The sequence below is a fragment of the Ovis aries genome, chromosome 2 (assembly GCF_016772045.2).
Source record: "Ovis aries strain OAR_USU_Benz2616 breed Rambouillet chromosome 2, ARS-UI_Ramb_v3.0, whole genome shotgun sequence".
Lineage (NCBI taxonomy): Eukaryota > Metazoa > Chordata > Mammalia > Artiodactyla > Bovidae > Ovis > Ovis aries.
Genome location: NC_056055.1, coordinates 102,134,953 through 102,153,822, shown reverse-complemented (window position 1 = coordinate 102,153,822; position 18,870 = coordinate 102,134,953). Strand labels below are relative to the sequence as shown.

The 18,870-nt window shown below is 43.8% G+C and overlaps 1 protein-coding gene across 11 annotated transcripts in view; it reads left to right on the top strand.

The window, feature by feature from the left end:
- CCDC25 (coiled-coil domain containing 25) overlaps positions 1-18,870 on the top strand; it is a 76,200-nt gene that overhangs the window by 21,280 nt on the left and 36,050 nt on the right. For 5 of the 11 annotated variants that reach the window (XM_060409534.1, XM_060409532.1, XM_060409533.1 and 2 more), the window contains 3 exons: positions 623-726; positions 918-1,120; positions 5,114-5,159. In XM_060409534.1, coding sequence (XP_060265517.1) covers positions 623-726; positions 918-1,120; positions 5,114-5,159 — 353 coding nt within the window. Of the gene's footprint in view, positions 1-622; positions 727-917; positions 1,202-5,113; positions 5,160-9,114; positions 12,353-18,870 lie in introns of those variants that run through there. The other 6 variants (XM_060409537.1, XM_004004433.6, XM_060409536.1 and 3 more) reach the window with 4 other exon arrangements.

Sequence of the window (18,870 nt, the reverse complement as noted above, 5' to 3'; positions counted from 1 at the left end):
ATAGGAGGCATGAACAAGGGCTCCTGGCACCCCTTTTGTCCAGAGCATCTTTGCTTTGACTACTTTGACATGTTTTCTTTGGTGAAAGACGTTCCACTGCTAAAAGAAACAAACAATGGGAACGCTACTAACCGAGTCCAGCTTCCTCATATTTCAGACAAGATTCCAGGAGCCATGGGGACTTGCCCAAAGTGAACCAGCTGGTTTGTGGTAATGCCGGGTAGGATCCTGTCTCCTGAATTCCTTTATCTTGCTGCTTAATCTTCATTAGGTCAAGGGCTCCTTTGAGAATCTGAGAAAACCTGTTTGGCCCTTTTCTCTTTAAAAACATATACAGTAGATGTTGTTCAACTTTAGAAAGCCTCAGAGTCCCTGAAGCTGATCTCTAGACCCCTGCTTTCCATTGGAATACTTTAGCCTGAATTATTTGTGGGCTTTACCATTTGTCTTTATAGGGGGCTTCTATTTTAAAAAGACAAAATATTTTGTGGTTTGAAACACTCCGTGGCTTGTTCATTCTCAGCCTTTCCCCCTGTTGGATTATGGTGACTTAATCATGGGTGTGGGCACCCGTTGCTCAGCGTCCCCCTGCCCACATGCTGAAGACAGTCTCTCTCGGCAGGCTGCAAGATGAACAATGTGAACGTGGTGTACACCCCGTGGTCCAACCTGAAGAAGACGGCCGACATGGACGTGGGCCAGATTGGCTTTCACAGGCAGAAGGATGTGAGTGTGCTGTCGCCGGAAGCGGTGGCGCCCTCGTGCTGAGGGGCGTCTGTCTCTGCTGCCGAGGGCTCCGCATGTCTGTTTCCTAAAGGGAGTCCACCTGGGTGGCAGAGGAAAGCTTCTGCCCTATTCTGAGAGGGAGGGGGGAACCATAAAGATTAAGTATCTTTTTTCCTACATCTCCCTCAAAGGTGAAAATTGTGACAGTAGAGAAGAAAGTGAATGAGATCCTGAACCGATTGGAAAAGACCAAAATGGAGCGGTTCCCAGACCTAGAGGCAGAGAAGGAATGCAGAGACCATGAAGAGAGAAATGAGAAGAAAGCCCAGATTCAGGAAATGAAAAGGAGAGAAAAGGAAGAGATGAAGAAGAAGAGGGAGATGGACGAGCTTAGGTATGCTGGAGCTAAGACACTCACACTGACCTTGCACGAGTCCTCACTGCTGACCTACCTGGGAATTAACCCTTAGGAATGGTAGATTCAATTTGTCATACATGTGCCAAAAAAGTTACTGACTCCTTTGGGAAGGGTATAGGATCAACATGAGCTGTCTTGCCCTGTCCTGACCTGGTTTCCTTGGAATACTCTGAATTATTAGCAAGATTGTTCGGCCAGAATGGAGGTATTATGATCAAGCGCTGGTGTTATCGACAGGCACATGTCCCTGTTGGGAGTTCTGCTAAAAATAGGTTGCATAGACTCATTTATAATACAGTATTCAGGTGGAGAAATCTGAAAGTGTTACCCCAGGTTATAACCTGCCAGCATGAGACAGACTATTGCAGAGACTTAAACATTCAGTTTGATGTAGAATTGTGAGTCTCTCTTGTGTTGTGAACGAAAGAACAATTAGCAGCATCATCGGTTTCAAAAATGTGTGTTTTGAGTGATGCATGATTTAGACTATTCTTTTTGTTTTCAATGTGCAGTGGAGAATTGAAAACATACCTTTTTGTGCATTTTACAAATCTGCCCTAATTTTGTTTAGAAACATAATACTGTGTGTTAGAAATATGAAAAAAAGTGAAAATGTTAGTAGCTTAGTCGTTTCCGACTCTTTGCCACCACATGGACTGCAGGGACCCCATGGAGAATCCAAGCAAGAATACTGGAGTGGGTTGCCATTCCCTTCTCCAGGGGATCTTCCCAACCCAGAGATCAAACCTGAGTCTCCTGCATTGCAGGCGGAATCTTTACCATCTGAACGACCAGGGAAGCTCCCTTGATAATGTCACTTAATTTACATAGAATATTTAAGAAAGGTTAGCTAACACCTTTGGATACTTGTCATCTTCCCAATACTGTATTGTGCTTAACTGCATTATCTCATTTAATCTTAACAATAGCCACGTGAGGCAAATATTTTTTCTCATCTGCATTTTGTAGAAGAGGAAAATGAGAGACTGAGTAACTCACCCAGAGACATGCAGCTCATCTCCATCTGCTTCTCCACCTCACACACACGGTTTCCACTCTCTTCTGCCCTCTCTTCAGTCTGTTTCAGAGTTTTAGTGAAACTCCAACAATAAGCTCTAAGCTCAGATTTGCTTTATAACCTGTCGGTGCTAGTATCACTTTAATTCCTGTCTTCGACTCTTTGACCCAAGAGATTGAATGCTACGCCTACAAAATCTCCTCATTCTAAAGCCTTTCACTTGCCTTTCTGACGTGGCAAATACCATTAAATTTCACCAACAGTGGATTCATTTACTTGGACCATCTGCTAAGAAACGTCTAGTTTAATTGCTGTGATAGCTGAAGAAACTGATGTTTGAATCTTTGGGGAATTCTACAGATAAAGTGAGAAGACATTCTTACCCTGGACAGTATCCTCAGTCCTTCCAAACGGTTTCAGGGAGGAAGTCCTTCACAGCCTCATCTCTTGGTGGTGCACAACTTCTTCCCAATTCTAATGCCATTGTTTAGACTCTAAACTCCCTTTTTCAACTTTCTAAACAAGAATGGCAATCAGCTTTTCATTTCTACTTTCTATCAGGAGAATAAAAAAGGATGGAATTGCCAGTGTAAAGTCCAGGTTCTTTAAGCTCTAGTCAGGAGTCTATCCGTCAGCCTTTACCTCAATTCAGTTCAGTTCAGTCGCTCAGTCGTGTCTGACTCTTTGTGACCCCATGAATCGCAGCATACCAGGCCTCCCTGTCCATCACCAACTCCTGGAGTTCACTCAGACTCATGTCCATCGAGTCAGTGATGCCATCCAGCCATCTCATCCTCTGTCGTCCCCTTCTCCTCCTGCCCCCAATCCCTCCCAGCATCAAGGTCTTTTCCAATGAGTCAACTCTTTGCATGAAGTGGCCAAAGTACTGGAGTTTCAGCTTTAGCATCATTCCTTCCAAAGAACACCCAGGACTGATCTCCTTTAGAATGGACTGGGTTGGATCTCCTTGTAGTCCAAGGTACTCTCAAGAGTCTTCTCCAACACCACAGTTCAAAAGCATCCATTCTTCAGCGCTCAGCCTTCTTCACAGTCCAACTCTCACATCCATACATGACCACAGGAAAAACCATAGCCTTGACTAGACGGACCTTAGTCGGCAAAGTAATGTCTCTGCTTTTGAATATGCTATCTAGGTTGGTCATAACTTTTCTTCCAAGAAGTAAGCGTCTTTTAGTTTCATGGCTGCAGTCATCATCTGCAGTGATTTTAGCTTAGAACAGAGCAAAACCCATGACACAGAAGGAACCAGCTTCCTTCTCAGATGAAAAGAGCAGCAGTCCCTAAAGACAGGACTCCATCTTGTTCTTACAAATAAGTGCTTTACATACCCTGTCCTCAGAGTGCAGAAATTCCAGTGATCTGATACTCTGAATAGGTCTACGTAAAGATCATTCTTTGAGGTAGTTTTCTTAAAGAAATGTTTAGATTGTTGGGAGAAAGCCAAACTGTGAAGCTTAAGTGGTAGCATTTTATTTCGTTGTTGATCAGTCAGTAAGTCATCTCTCTGTGACCCCATGGACTGCAGCACACCAGGCCTCCCTGTCCATTACCAACTCCCGGAGTTTACTCAAACTCATGTCCATAGAGTCAGTGATGCCATCCAACCATTTCATCCTCTGTTGTCACCTTCTCCTCCTGCCTTCAGTCTTTCCCAGCATCAGGGTCTTTTCCAGTGAGTCGACTCTTTGCATCGGGTGGCGAAAGTATCGGAGCTTCAGCATCAGTCCTTCTATTAACCATTTTATTCATTTATACAATAATGAAAAATTCCCCTTATTTAGACTCCACATGCTAATTCTCACTTACCATCTTGTTCAGTAGCTCTTTAGACAGCTTTTTTGGCTCACACTTGCCTTATAGCTTAGCATCTAATGGGATTTTTGTGTAGAGAATCTCTGTGTAGGGTTACCTGTAGAGAGGAAGGCTTGAGTGACATGTTCCTTCCTTACCTGCTGTGCTGTAAGCCGCACTTAGAGTACGGATGCAGCAGAAGAAACAGCCTAGGTTCTGAAAGTAGTCGGAGCCTTAGAAGTGACCTTGCTGGGAAAGTGAGAGAAGCAGAACAGCTCCTGCTCAATTTCATGTGGATTTTGGAGGGCCTTCAAACAGGTACCTGTGAGTCTCCCAGGGGACACCATCGTTTATTGACAAACACTGGAGAGGAGTGTCTGTAGTTCCCCCGCGGTGTGTCCAAGTCAGTTTCATCTCCGTAGTTGGCTTCCTGGTCATAGCCTGCTCACCTGCTCTGTTAGAACCTTGCATAACTTAACTTGGCTTTTGTGATATTGTAACAAACTTCTATTAACATTGAAATCTAGCTCACCGTGTAAACATTGAAACTGGAAGGAATAAGCAGCAATCAGAAAAGGAGTCAGTAGAGGAGAAGTGTGTGACAGATCAGAAAAGACCAAGGGTAGGACCTAAGGGTCTATCTAAGGTGGGGATGTTTCAGAGTTGGCAGCTTCAGAGATAGAGTTGAAGCCCAAGGTTCAGGTGATTGAAGTTAGTAAAGAACAAGACCCCAGAGAGATGACAAGTCACAACTGCTCTGCTAAGTCGTTTCAGTTGTGTCCAACTCTGTGTGACCCCAGAGACGGCAGCCCACTAGGCTCCTCTGTCCCTGGGATTCTCCAGGCAAGAACACTGGAGTGGGTTGCCATTTCCTTCTCCAGTGCATGAAAGTGAAGTCACTCAGTCATGTCCAACTCTTAGTGACCCCATGGACTGCAGCCTACGAGGCTCCTCCTTCCATGGGATTTTCCAGGCAAGAGTACTGGAGTGGGGTGCCATTGCCTTCTCCGCAAGTCATAGCAGAGATGCTGTTTTCTTCAGAAGGCCCTCAGCATTGCTAGATACTTGGTAAATGTTCATGAAATACTGCCAGCCAGAAAATCTTACTTAAAATGTGTTTTGTTTTTTTTTTCTTCTAGGAGCTATTCATCACTAATGAAAGCTGAGAATATGTCTTCAAATCAGGTACATTCAAGTTATTCACTCTAATTTTGTGCCTTGAAATAACTCACTAAGTTTGTAATGATTGAGTTTTTGGCCAGTGTTGGTTGACATGTCGCAGTTGGCTTGACAGCGGTTTGGCAATGATTGAACGCTCAGGGGGATTCTATTAGACGCTGCCCACCTTCCCTGTGGACTTCGTAGCGTGTTTGTTTTCAGGAACTTTTTCATTCCCTGTTTCCCTCTTTTCCGGCAGGCATGCCCAAAATGCCTTTATTTATTAATGTTCTATAGTAACGTGACTGCAGATTCTATGTTTTAATTGAGCGAGGACAAAATTATCACCTTCAGTTAAATTAAATGAAAGATCTTAACTGTAGTCTAAGCACCAACATTGGTTGTCTTCATGTTCCTCAGGACCTAAGATACAGAGAGATGGTGATCCACGTTATAGTGTAGAAGGGGTCTTCTTAGCATCAGCAAGCACATCATTATTTTATTGGAACCGTGGCAGGGACTTACTGTCCACAAGTGCTGTCTTGCCCAAAATTTATTTTGAAGTGGCTGGAAATAGCATAGTTAGGCCATTATTAAACAGTCTGTGCAAAAAAAAATGAAATTAGACAGGTGTATTTGCTTCTATGTTGCGTGTTTATAGTATAGCATATGATGCTTTAGATGTGTTGTCCCGTGCACTGGGCACTCTTTGCATGTGGCTGTTTAAATTACATTTAATTTTATTTAATTAAAAAACTCAGTGTCTCAGTCGCACTAGCCACGTGTGTCTAGTGGCTACGCTATTGGATGGTGTAGAAGTAGGTCATTTCCATCACAGCAAAAAATACTATTAAGCAACACTGCTTTAGATGCTTAAAAATAACAGAACCTATTTCCTTAAAGGTCGCCTCTCCAAACCCCATATTCAATGCGTGAATTGTAATTGTTAATAGGATTTTACACCTTGTTCGTCTGTAAATGTCCTAAAAATTGATAAGAACAGTAGTCTTATTCCTGTCCCTTTGGCGAACTAAAGTTACGGGGCTCCTTTATGAGTCAGAGATGTACCTTTATAATTTATTTGTGAAAAATTCCAGAGTAGTATTAGGTAATTAAATAGAGCCTTGACTTTGAAGTTCTGAGGCTTAAACTGCCATTTACTAATTGGATAAGACTAGTAAAGTTAACCTCTCCGAGGGAGTATTCATCAGCAGTAAAGAGAGACATATTATCTCATGGGGCTGTTCTAGAATTTAAAGGTCATGTGTGTGAAAGTTCCTCCTTGACTTAGACACTCTATGAATATAACGGTCATTATTATTTCTTATCCATATAGTCCTTGGTTGTTATTTATCCACGGAGCATCAGTATCAAGAGATAAGGTGTATTTAATCCCTTCTGGAAACTACTCTGAGAAAACAGTTTAACAGTTGAGCAGAAGTCGTTACCATAACCCAAGTCTGATGTCTTTGCTGTGGTTGTTGTTGCGATTGAAGTTTTCCGTTATTTAGAGACAACTTCCCAGCAGAAATCTGGCATGTATATTGTGTTATGACCTTAGCCATTTTCATTATGGATTTCCAAAGTTTGGATGTTGTTTTGGAATTAAGAAACACACATATGCACACACAAATATACATCTGTGTACAGGCACTACCCGATTAGTGACATGTTAAAAGTTCCAGGATTAGAAAGTCAGGTTTGTAGACCAAAGGATTATTAACCTTCCTGCCTTTCCTCTCCCTCCGTCACTGCTGCTGCTGTTCCCATGCCCATGCCAGAACCAGGTTCAAACTTCCAAGAAAGTTCTGTGCTGGGTGTTTCTGTTCTCTCACAGTGCAAGGACTCACATAGCTCTTCCTCCTTCTTCAAAAGAATGGACTTTCATTCTTGCAACCATCTTCTGTTAAAGGGACGCAGACATTTTTGAATCCACAGCTTGGTCAGTTGATTTTCAGGCAAAGACTGATATTTACTTAATTTTTAACTTAGCTTACACAAGTTCATCAGGAAAAATATTAGTCTTCCACTCTGAGATTGGTTTTAATTTTGAGTTTTTGCTGTCCTGTTTAGAATAATTTTCTTCTATCTATCATTTCTTTCTAATTTCTAAATTTGGTATCAGGAACCATGGACCGTTTCTTGTGACATTTTATTTGCTTATCACTTTTTAAGTGGATGATGAGAAACCTGTTTTGCTACACTGAAAAGCATGTTGACTCTTGTTTAGTCACTAAATTGTGTCTGACTCTTTTGTGGCCCCGTGGACTGTAGCCCACCAGGCTCCTCTGCCTATGGGGTTTCCCAGGTAAGAATGCTGGAGTAGTAGCCATTCCATTCTCCAGGGAATCTTCCCCAAAAATATTTTGACTCTTAAAGGGAATCTGAAATACAGAAATTGTCCAAGTCAAGTCTTAGATTGCAGCTATATATTTAAAAGCTACTGTAATCCCAAAAAAACACAGATCCCCTGCCACATGGAAACTTCGAAGATCTAACTCATAGGTTTTATCAGGAGTAGTTCACTTTGATTGGCACCAAGCCACATTATCTTAGTGAGTTTGGGGACACAGATATCCTCAGATCATCCTTGGATCTCAAGCTGACCTTCGAAGATATAGGATGACTCTTTCAACATCTCTGATACTATTATTTCAGTGTAGAACTCTTGGGCAATTAGAGTTTGCGTGTGTGGATAGACTACAAACAGTAGTTTGCATTTTGTACAATTATCCAAGGCATTTTCACTGTGGCCTGAATTCCTTGTGCTAATTGAAGCGAGCACAGAGAAGCCTGCTGAATGGAAATCAAGCCAGACTTCCCAGAAACCACTGTTTTCTACCTTTTCCCCGGTTTCCCTGCCCATCTTTAACACAAGCTATTAAGGAGAAAATCATGTCACATACCTGTAAGCCTAAGTCCTCTCCCTCTCTATCAAGGCAGGTATAAAGCATAGGAAAGAGAGAGAAGCCAAAACAATGTTGTGTTCAGGTTACGACATTTTCATACAAATATATCAGAACTCCCAGTATTAATGAATGTTGGCATCCAGAGCAGTTGTCTTAGGGTATGCAGTAGCTCAGAAAGGAGCTTCACAGTGAAAGTCGCTCGGCTGTGTCCCACTCTTTGCGATGCTCTGGACTTGAAGGAGCTGCCAGGCTCCTCTGTCCGTGGAATTCCCCAGGCGAGAATACTGGAGTGGGTTGCCATTCCCTTCTCCAAGGCATCTTCCTGACCCAGGGATCGAACCTGGGCCTCCTGCGTTACGGCAGGCAGATGCTTTCCTGTCTGAGCCGCCAGGGAAGCCCAGAAAGGAGCTTCGGGTTCGCTTTTGTGCTTGGTCTCCAGGGCTTGTCTATACACGATAAAATCAGTCCTTACACAGATACCACTGCCATGTGAGGATTTTTTTTTTTTAACAAAAACTTGGCCAGCCAGCTAACTTGGTAACTAGCTTGTAGCTTCTGGATGACTTTTTCTATTAAAAAAAAAAAGAGAGAGAGAGATGCCACCTTATGAAATAACAAATACATGATCCCCCGAGGCTCAAAATAATGGAATTTAAATCAAAAATATTTTTGCATATTTATAGCTTTGTTGGCATTAAAACATCGAGGCAGTGTTTGTTTTGTTTCATATTGTGGTCTGTTTGTTGAAGGAGGAGTCATGTTTTCTGCACCCTATAGTAAGTCGTTGGGCCTCACTTCACAGTTTGGGACTCATTGGTCTCATTGCTGGGCAATCCAGTGATGACATGCCGGGCCATGTAGTGATGACACCTTAGAGAACACAGCTGCTCTTGTCATTTTTCTAAACAATTAACAATTTAAGATAGAGAAGAAATGACTGAATTTAATTATTTTATTTTTTAATTGAATTCTATAGTTTGCCATAAGGAAGCTTGTTACTTAATACTTTAAGTTTTTAAATTGAGCTACTTATTTTGAAGGCTTTTATGGTTTCACTGTTTTGTCTCTTACAGGATGGCAATGATTCAGACGAATTCATGTGAATGGAGAAAAGGACCTTTTAAAGATGTGAATTTGGGGCAGTGTGCAGAAGTTTTCATTTCATATATGTTCTGAGTCATAAAAAAACATCCAACTAAAATTCTGCCTTCATAATACTCTACAAATATTACCAACTTCGGAGTTAAAAAAAAAGTGTTCCCTTTTTTGCTGTCAGCAAAGGATCAGATGAATATATATGTATATATAAATGTGTATACAGTATAGTTGGACTTTAATGCAGCATATAACTTTAGGAAAGTGAAAATATTTTTGCCAGAACATGCCTTGGAACCTCGCGAAAGTTGGCCGCCCTTGTTCTTGGAATAGACTCTAGAACGAACCAACTCTGGAAAGTATTTCTATTACTGCGGTCTGTCCTGAAAGCAGATGCCTTGAAAAGCTCCTCATATTCTTAAAATAGTCTCAGTTCTGTTGAGAAGAACATATTGATGAGCAATATAAGTGAATGTTCCTCTCACCCCTGACTCCCTGATTAAGGAAAAAAAAAAAGGTCTGGGTTTTGAAAGTGATAGTGATATTTTCAGAAGATAACTGGCTTCGGTGGTCATATCCCATAGTGCCACCCGAGTCTGTTAACGGATCTGCCCTCATCTCTCAGCTTCTCCAGGCTTCCACCTGCTACATCCTTCCTTTTCCCATTGAGAGCCTCTACCCAGGCACCATCAGACTTAAGATAAAGAATAGTCGATGTTAATCAGGGTTGGGTCTTATGGCAGTTTTTACCTGAGCCCCAAGTTGTATATTACAGCTTCCGGCTCCAGAGTCATTTCTCAGCAGTGAGGGAAGAAACAGGAAGGAGTGCTCTGTGAATTCCTTTGAAGATGTAGGTTACCTGGTTTCTGTCTCGGGATGTAGCATAAAGCCCAAGTCTACTTGGCAATTATGGTTTAGAAAGACTTAAGCATTTCACTTGCCAGCTGAGTAGTTTGTTATTTACTTTGAAATGATATTTATTTTGAGTGGTAATCCCGGAGTTCAGATTCCTCAGTTGTAGACTCAGTAACTTAATAGGTAACAGTACTGCTCATCTGAACCACCTGCCTTCCAGGGTGATTCTGAATAGAAGAGAGATCTCTGTGACAATCTGTAAAGCAACTGCTATGGAAAGAGACAAAACAATGAAAAGGAAAGACACAAAGTCTGTGGGTCAGAAGGCAGAGAGGTTCATACTTTAACCACACCCAGAAGTCTTCAGCTCTGTTCCAACCCAGCAAAAGCGCCTCCTCCAACAGATATTCCACCTGTAATAGTAGAATAGAAACAAGACTTATTTCTGTTTATCCCAAGTTGGTATGTGGGGTTGAACTGGAAAACGTCTTGGGCCAAATTTTGAGAGAGGGTGCAGAAGATGACTGCATAGATTAGTGATTATCTCTGTATATATGTCTCATGATAGCCCGGAATTCTGTGAGTTGGAAATATAACAATAAAGACTCATGTTTTATTTGGGAGGACAGTAATCTATAACTTTATAGAATTTGCTCGTTAGTTCCCTCCCCAAGCTGGTTCTCAGGGTGATCAGGCTGTGAAACCCTTCTCTGTCACGTGGGCTTAATCTGACAGGTTCTACAGGGGTGATCTTCCTCCCTCACTGACAGATGTGTCTGTCCCAGATGCCAGTGAGGGCCAGAGTGGATGACCTTTTCCCAGACACCTTCCTGATTGAGTGTAAATCAGCAACTGTGCTTCTTCGATCGGATAGCCCTTCCACCTGGTTACTGTAAATGAAGTGCTGCAGCTGTCTGGAGTGGGGAGACTGCCTCTGGCATTGCTTGTGTAACCTCATCTCTCTGCCCCACGTTACAGCATATACAGGGAGAACTTTGGAAGAATACATCTGTTTTTACTGTAGTGTGAGAGATCCTGGGTTCCACATGGTAAACTCTTGGCTGACACTGGTTTCAAATCCCTGGCCCTCGACCCTTTCCAGCTGCTCTTGGCTGATCGCCCCCCTTCCCCCTCTTTCTGTGCAGTGGGCGGGGTTTTTGGCTAGCTCCCATGGCCCCAGAGGAAGCATCCTCCTTTTCTTCTGAGAACGTTGGCTCAGTACCAACAGGTCAAACTGTTGGCATTGAAGTCATCTCATTTCTGGCTGTTGGCATGTTTCTCAGCTTTTTATAGGAAAATTCCAGACTGTTGGCATTTCTGTAAGCTGTGCCCTTGGTCAAATCACACACTGTGAGCATTTCTCTTTTCCACTCCGCCTCCAGTCTCCCCACTCTAATCTGTGTGCAGGTCAGGGTTACATGATTATTTACTTAACAAACTGTCGTATTCCTGTAGCTTGAGAATTTATTTCTTATCCACCTTTTTTGACCCAGAGTCACAATCTTTTGGGGAAGGGAAGTTTGTCACAGTGCTTGGGGTAGAACAGACTTTAGGAAGTTTACCAAAATAGGGAAGCTTTTGACCTTTGCAAAGTAGGCACTCAGCTGTGGTGGAACCCCTTCAGTATCTGTTTTTGTTGCTGTGCTGTGTTGAACACTGGCTAAAGCCCAGATTTTGGTGAACCTTTGAACTGTTCAGTGCCAGTGGTTTCCCCCACTTGGGAAGGAAGGCGTGAGCCACACATATAGCAAGATTAGAGAGGGAAGTAGGTTCTGGCCTCTTGTTTAAGACCAAAGCTGTTCCTCCCACATTTGTATCCATCAGAGACAGAAAGCTCTCCTCTTACAGGCTGGAACAGGTTACGGGAAAAGCTGAGCAGGATGGAGAAATGGAAAACACGTTCCAATTTTTCCAGACCTGTGGTCTTGAAGCCTGCTTTTCTCTGTTTGATTTGAAGGACAGCGTTGTGAATAATAAATCCCACACTCAGAATGATCACAGTAGAGTGAGTGGGCAACATCTTGATTCTGAAGTAGGCTGGGAAACAGTCCAGCTGTACTCAGCAGTGTAAAATTAGAAACATCAGTTCCAAGCTAAATGTCCATCTCAACCCGTCTAACTCCAGGGAGGGTGTAAGAGCTGGGAAGTGAGGACAGCACATCCAGCGCCCCAGGAGGCCACCGTTTAAGGTGGGCTTCGTGAGAGCCCTTTCCTGCTGGTACACGTGGGCCCAGCACAGGGCAAGTGACTTGTGTGCATCACGTCGTTTCATGTTGAGTATGAACAATGCCACCCATAGACTCGTCATGTTCTGGATGAATGACATGTAAAATAGAATAAAAGCTTATAGTTTGAGAAGAACCAAGTGTGCGTGTGGGCTTTCACTCTCCTCCCTCATGACGCAGTCCCTTTGATGGGCTGTGTGTACTTACTTTAGGCAGGTAGGAAGAAGGAGGTTCCTGGCTACATGGGATGATGCCCTTCAAATAGTCAGTTTTGCTCTTTAGCAGGAGGAAAAGAACAACTTAGAGCAAAGGGGAAATGCCCAGGGGTTTCAGGAGGAGAACTGAAGACCTCGTAGTCTCGGGGCCGTCTCCGTGCACCAGAATGTGAAGTCTACAACTCAGTTCCCCACCCCTCTAGAGTTCCTAGGGGTCTGCCTGAGACCCTGACCCCTGGATGAGGTGTGAACTGCAGACTTGCTGGAATGGTATCCTTGATGAATGTGGTAGCTCAGGGCCAGTGCTCTGTTCACAGAGCCACCCCTTCTGGGATCCTGTGTTGTCACTACTGACAACACACGTTACCCAGTGTGTTGGCAGGAGGTATCAGGGTAGGAGGAACCACAGAAACAGACTTCTCCCCCAGCTGTAAAAAGCATATTTGACTTTTAAATGTTTATTAGAGCAGGGGCCCCCGTTGAGGAAGTCTGAGCACAGACTGGAAAAGAATTTCCAGACACACAGCATTTCAGAAGGGAGTGAGTTTGTTAGAACAAAGAGCAGAGGTAATGTGGGCTCTGTGAGTGCAGTAGGCCGACCTCCTGACAGACCAGGGAGAGCCATCGCTTTTTGTGGGTTAGCAACCAATTTTTATAGCCTCAATACAAAATTCCTGCTGGAAGGTTGGCATTAGGTGAAAGGTGCTGTAGGGTGACTACCGGGGTGGGCATTTTTACTTAATTTGGAGTCAGGAATCCTGTTAGTGATGATCACGGGGGCTTTTGGCAATGATTACAGAGGGGCTTAGTCAGCTTTGGAGGTGACTCTGGTTCTGGGCTCCACTTCTCTGGCCTTGGTGCAAAGCCTTGCACCTGTGTCCTTGGGGCAGGACTCAACAGCCCCCAACCCCTGGGATCTAATGCCTGGTGATCTGAGGTAGAACTGAAATGAGAGGGGCTTCCCTTGTGGCTCAGCTAATAAAGAATCTGCCTGCAATGTGGGAGGGTTCGATCCCTGGGTTAGGAAGATTCCCTGGAGAAGGGAAAGGCTACCCATTCCAGTATTCTGGCCTGGAGAATTCCATGAACTGTAAATAAACTGCACAATAAATGTAATGTGTTTGAATCATCCCAAAACTATCCCCCCACCCCATCCCATCCCAGTCCAAGGAAAAATCGTCTTCCATGAAACCAGTCCCTAGTGCCAAAAAAGGTCAAGGACTGCTACGTTAGAGGATACTGGGTTCTGTTTCTCACTAGTCAAGGCAAACCTGCATTCTTTTGGTTTTAACTGCCTTAGCTACTAGAATTCTGGGGTTTAAGTTTTTGAGTCAGTCAACCTATCTGGGGAATGTAGGTGGAAACCAGAGTTTTCACATAGAAAAATGTAGAGATTCATTTATATTCTTACTGGACTCAAGAGTATACAAAATACTAATACCTGTCTAACGCTGTGTGTTAACCATGGCTTATCATTAGAATATACACACCGCTGTTTTTCTGTCTCACAACTGATTGCTTTGTTTTGTCTTGCTGAATTCACGGTATCAGTTGTTGGAGGAATGCCAAGCTCTCCACCTTAGTGATGGTATCTACAGCTCTGCACTCTACTGGATGAAATAAGAAACAGGTCTCTGTGTTGGCAAGCGCCAGTGGGCCCTGACTGGGCATTTTCTGCCTTTGTTGACAGCCAAGGAATGGAGGCTGGGAAATGAACGCTCACCCTGGAATCCCATGTAGCTTTTGCTAGTTCCCAACCCTGGTGAGTGGGTGTCAGTATTTAAGGCTTAAAAAAAAGGGGTGGGGGGGGGGGAATTCTCTAAACTCAGTATTGTTTTTCAATCCCACATCAACCCCATCCTTTGTAACCACTGCATTAAAAATATAAGATTAATGGCCTGACATTTTACATCCTGCCTAGATGAAGCCTTAGATGTCTGCGTACTTGATGGTATTTTGGTTTCTGCCTCAGCGATTTGCCTTGTAAAAAGAAGGTCAAAATTTGCTTATGATTTCTGAGATATGCTTATGAGAACAGGATTTTCCAGGTGTTGAGGGCTAGTCTGTTGATCTTGAACCGTTTTAGCTCTTAGTCAAAATGCACGGTCAACAGGTTAAAATTACAGACTGAGAAATATAAAGGGAAAATATTATTCGAGGCAATGGTCTTTTATCCAGCTCGGCCTTACCAGAATTGTCTTCAGTTATGAAGGCCATTGCTTCATTATATTATTCAATACATCCCTTCAGAACTCCGAAATTTTTGTTCTTTGGTTAACATACTCAGCACCCAATAAGGTTTACATAACTTACTTCAACAATAGAATGGGAAAGACTAGAGATACCAAGGGAACATTTCATATGTAAATGGGCACAATAAAGGACAGAAATGGTATGGACCTAACAGAAGCAGAAGATATTAAGAAGAGGTGGCAAGAATACACAGAAGAACTGTACAAAGAAGATCTTCATGACCCAGATAGTCACCATGCTGTGATCATTCACCTGGAGCCAGACATTCTGGAATGTGAAGTCAAGTGGGCCTTAGGAAGCTTCACTATGACCAAAGCTGGTGGACGTGATGGAATTCCACTTGAGCTATTTCAAATCCTGAAAGACGATGCTGTGAAAGTGCTGCACTCAATATGCCAGCAAATTTGGAAAACTTAGCAGTGGCCACAGGACTGGAAAAGGTCAGTTTTCATTCCAATCCCAAAGAAAGGCAATGCCAAAGAATGCTCAAACTACTGCACAATTGCACTCATCTCACATGCTAGTAAAGTAATGCTCAAAATTCTCCAAGCCAGGCTTCAGCAATATGTGAACTGTGAACTTCCAGATGTTCAAGCTTGATTTAGAAAAGGCAGAGGAATCAGAGATCAAATTGCCAACATCCGTTGGATCAGAAAAAAAGCAAGAGAGTTCCAGAAAAACATCTATTTCTGCTTTATTGACTATGCCAAAGCCTTTGACTGTGTGGACCACAATAAACTGTGGAAAATTCTGAAAGAGGTGGGAATACCAGACCACCTGACTTGTCTCTTGAGAAATCTGTATGCAGGTCAGGAAGCAACAGTTAGAACTCTGAACATGGAACAACAGACTGGTTCCAAATAAGAAAAGGAGTGTGTCAAGGCTGCATATTGTCACCCTGCTTATTTAGCTTATGTGCAGAGTACATCATGAGAAATGCTGGCCTGGAGGAAGCACAAGCTGGGATCAAGATTGCCAGGAGAAATATCAATAACCTCAGATATGCAGATGACACCACCCTTTATGGCAGAAAGCGAAGAAGAACTAAAGAGTCTTGATGAAAGTGAAAGAGGAGAGTGAAAAAGTTGGCTTAAAACTCAAACATTCAGAAAATTAAGATCATGGCATCTGGTCCCATCACTTCATGGCAAATAGATGGGTAACAGTGGAAACAAGAAGGCTGAGCGCTGAAGAATTGATGCTTTTGAATTGTGGTGTTGGAGAAGACTCTTGAGAGTCCCTTGGACTGCAAGGAGATCCAACCAGTCCATTCTGAAGGAGATCAGCCCTGGGATTTCTTTGGAAGGAATGATGCTAAAGCTGAAACTCCAGTACTTTGGCCACCTCATGCGAAGAGTTGACTCATTGGAAAAGACTCTGATGCTGGGAGGGATTGGGGGCAGGAGGGGAAGGGGACGACAGAGGATGAGATGGCTAGATGGCATCGCTGACTCAATGGACGTGAGTCTGAGTGAACTCTGGGAGTTGGTGATGGACAGGGAGGCCTGGCATGCTGCGATTCATGGGGTCGCAAAGAGTCGGACATTACTGAGCGACTGAACTGAACTGAAAATCACTGCAGATGGTGATTCCAGCCATGAAATTAAAAGACTCCTTAGAAGAAGAGTTACGACATCACTCTGCCAATGAAAGTCTGTATAGTCAAAACTGTGGTTTTTCCAGTAGTCATGTACAAATGTGTACAAATGCAGGACATAAACAAGGCTGAGAACTGAAGAACTGATGCTTTCAAATTGTGGTGCTGGAGAAGACTCTTGAGAGACCCTTGCACTACATGGAGATCAAACCAGTCATTCCTAAAGGAAATCAACCCTGAATATTCATTGGAAGGACTGATGCTGAAGCTCCAGTAGTTTGGCCACCTGTTGCAAAGAGCCAGCTCATTGGGAAAGACCCTGATGGTGGGCAAAATTGAGGGCAGGAGGAGAAGGGGGCAATAGAAGGTGAGATGGTTGGAGGGCATCACAAACTCAATGGACATGAGTTTGAGCAAACTCCAGGAGACGGTGAAGGACAGGGAAGCCTGGCATGCTGCAGTCCATGGGGTTGCAAAGAGTTAGACATGACTGAGCAACTGAACAACAACAGAGGGTAAAGGAAACCTACAGACCCTCCCTCGCTTCAGCATGCCCTCTCCTTCCTCCAAGCAGCTGTGAATTCCATGGATCTCCCAGGATTTGGAATTGGGAAGAATATTTCAAAAGTTTTCTTTGATATGAGTAGAAATTCAGAATTTGAAAGGAAAAGAAGGTCACAGGTGTTTTAGGGCAGTGAAACTCTTTGGATAGTACTCTAATGGTGGATACACCTCTTTATACATTTGTCCAAACTCAGAATGTCCAGTCCCTAGTGAACCCCAGAGTGAACACAACTGTAAACTGTACACTGTGGGTGATAACAACAAGTCCTGTAGGCCCATCAACTGTAGCAAATGTACCCTCTGGTGTGGGAGGGTGTTGATAGTAGGGGAGGCTTTGTGTATGTGTGGGGGCAAGAAATACATGGGAAATCTCTGTATCGTCTCAATTTTGCAGTGAACCTGAAACTGCTCTAAAAACTAAAGTCTATTTAAAAGAGAAAAAGGGTATAGAGTGATAAATGTTCCCAGTTCCCCTTCTTGAAGGCAACCAGTAGTACCAGTTTGGTTGTTTTTTTTTTATTAAAGGCAAATGTCTGAACCCGGACTTAGCTCAATTTGCCTGCTTCTTGGACTGGATGCAGCAGGGGCTCAGCGAAAGATGGTGTGTGTGTTTGGTGTGTATGTGTGTAGGGGTGTGTGTGGGCAGGGGTGCTTCTCTATGCTTTTGCCTCCTGGGGCATTTAATCCAAAAGGAAATGCCCAACCCCTTCCCAGAGTCACCCCTGGCTGGGGCCGAGGGAATGGTCAGGAGCTCAGAAATGGAGAGGAACAAGAGGGTGGGCGGTGTCCCGATGTCCTCCCCCATGAAACAACCTCTGCCAGGACAAGGAGGTACAGGATGGGTTCTCTCTCAGTGAACTCCCGTGTTCTAATTAAAATCTGACCTTAGTGGAGCACAAACAAAGGAAAAGAAGACAGCTTCTTCATCACGGTTTATGCTTGGGGCTGGGGAGGAGGTGGGAACAGGACTGACCTCAGGCGTCTTGTGATGTCAGCGCCCCAGCGCCCGCTCTGGTTCTCTGCCCTCATCTTAATACCTTAGCCACCCGGTGCCCCAGTGCTCCCGCTTACTGCTGCAGAAAGGATGGCGGGGAAGATCTAGTGTGGGTGAAGTGGGGGGAGCCGTTCATCCTTTTCATCCTAGGTCTTACATTTGGGAGTGCGGGTTTTAGGCTATAACAGTTCCGTTTCTGTGTGACATGTCCCCCTCTGGGCCTTATGGTACCCAGGGGAAAAGGAATAGCGGCAAAGGAAGGACTCTAAATCCTAGCGCTGTGGGGGGCAGGCAGGTGAAGGGACTGAGGGCCGCTGGGGTGGGGTGGGCAAGTGTGTGTACAGCGCATGTGGGTAGCCCTTCTAAATGCGGGGGTGGGGGAGGGCTGCTGCTCAGCCCCACCTGAGAGTTCTCACGGGGAAATTGAGTTCCATAGGATAAGCCAATGAGTAACCGATTCATTGAAGGTTGAACTCGGCCGTATAGGGAAAAAGAAAGGGCTTTCCCTCCCTCCCCCCACCCCCGCAAGATTTTGGTGTTTTTTTGATGTGGCCCATTTTTTAAAGTCTATTGAATTTGTTACAATAGTGCTTCTGTTTTATGATTTGGTTTTGGGGCCATGAACCATGTTGGATCTTAGCTTTCCAACCAGGAAATGAACCCACACCCCCCTACATTGGAAGGCGGAGTCTTAACCGCTTACCCTACCCACCAAGGAAGTCCCAGGGCTTTTTATCTTCATCATTTCCAACAATGGTTTGATTTCCCTACCATTGGTCGATACTTTGGATGAATAGGCCAGATTCTGTGATTTCTGACCCACTTCCCAGGATAAGAACAGTTCATCCCTAAATGGCAATTTCCTTTTATATATTAAAAACTCCGGTCTTACATAGAATGGATAAACAACAAGGTTCTACCACATAGCACAGGGAACTATATTTGATATCCTGTGATTAAACCATAATATGAAAAAGAATGTATAGATATATATATATATAGATATATATAACTGACTCTCTTTGCTGCAC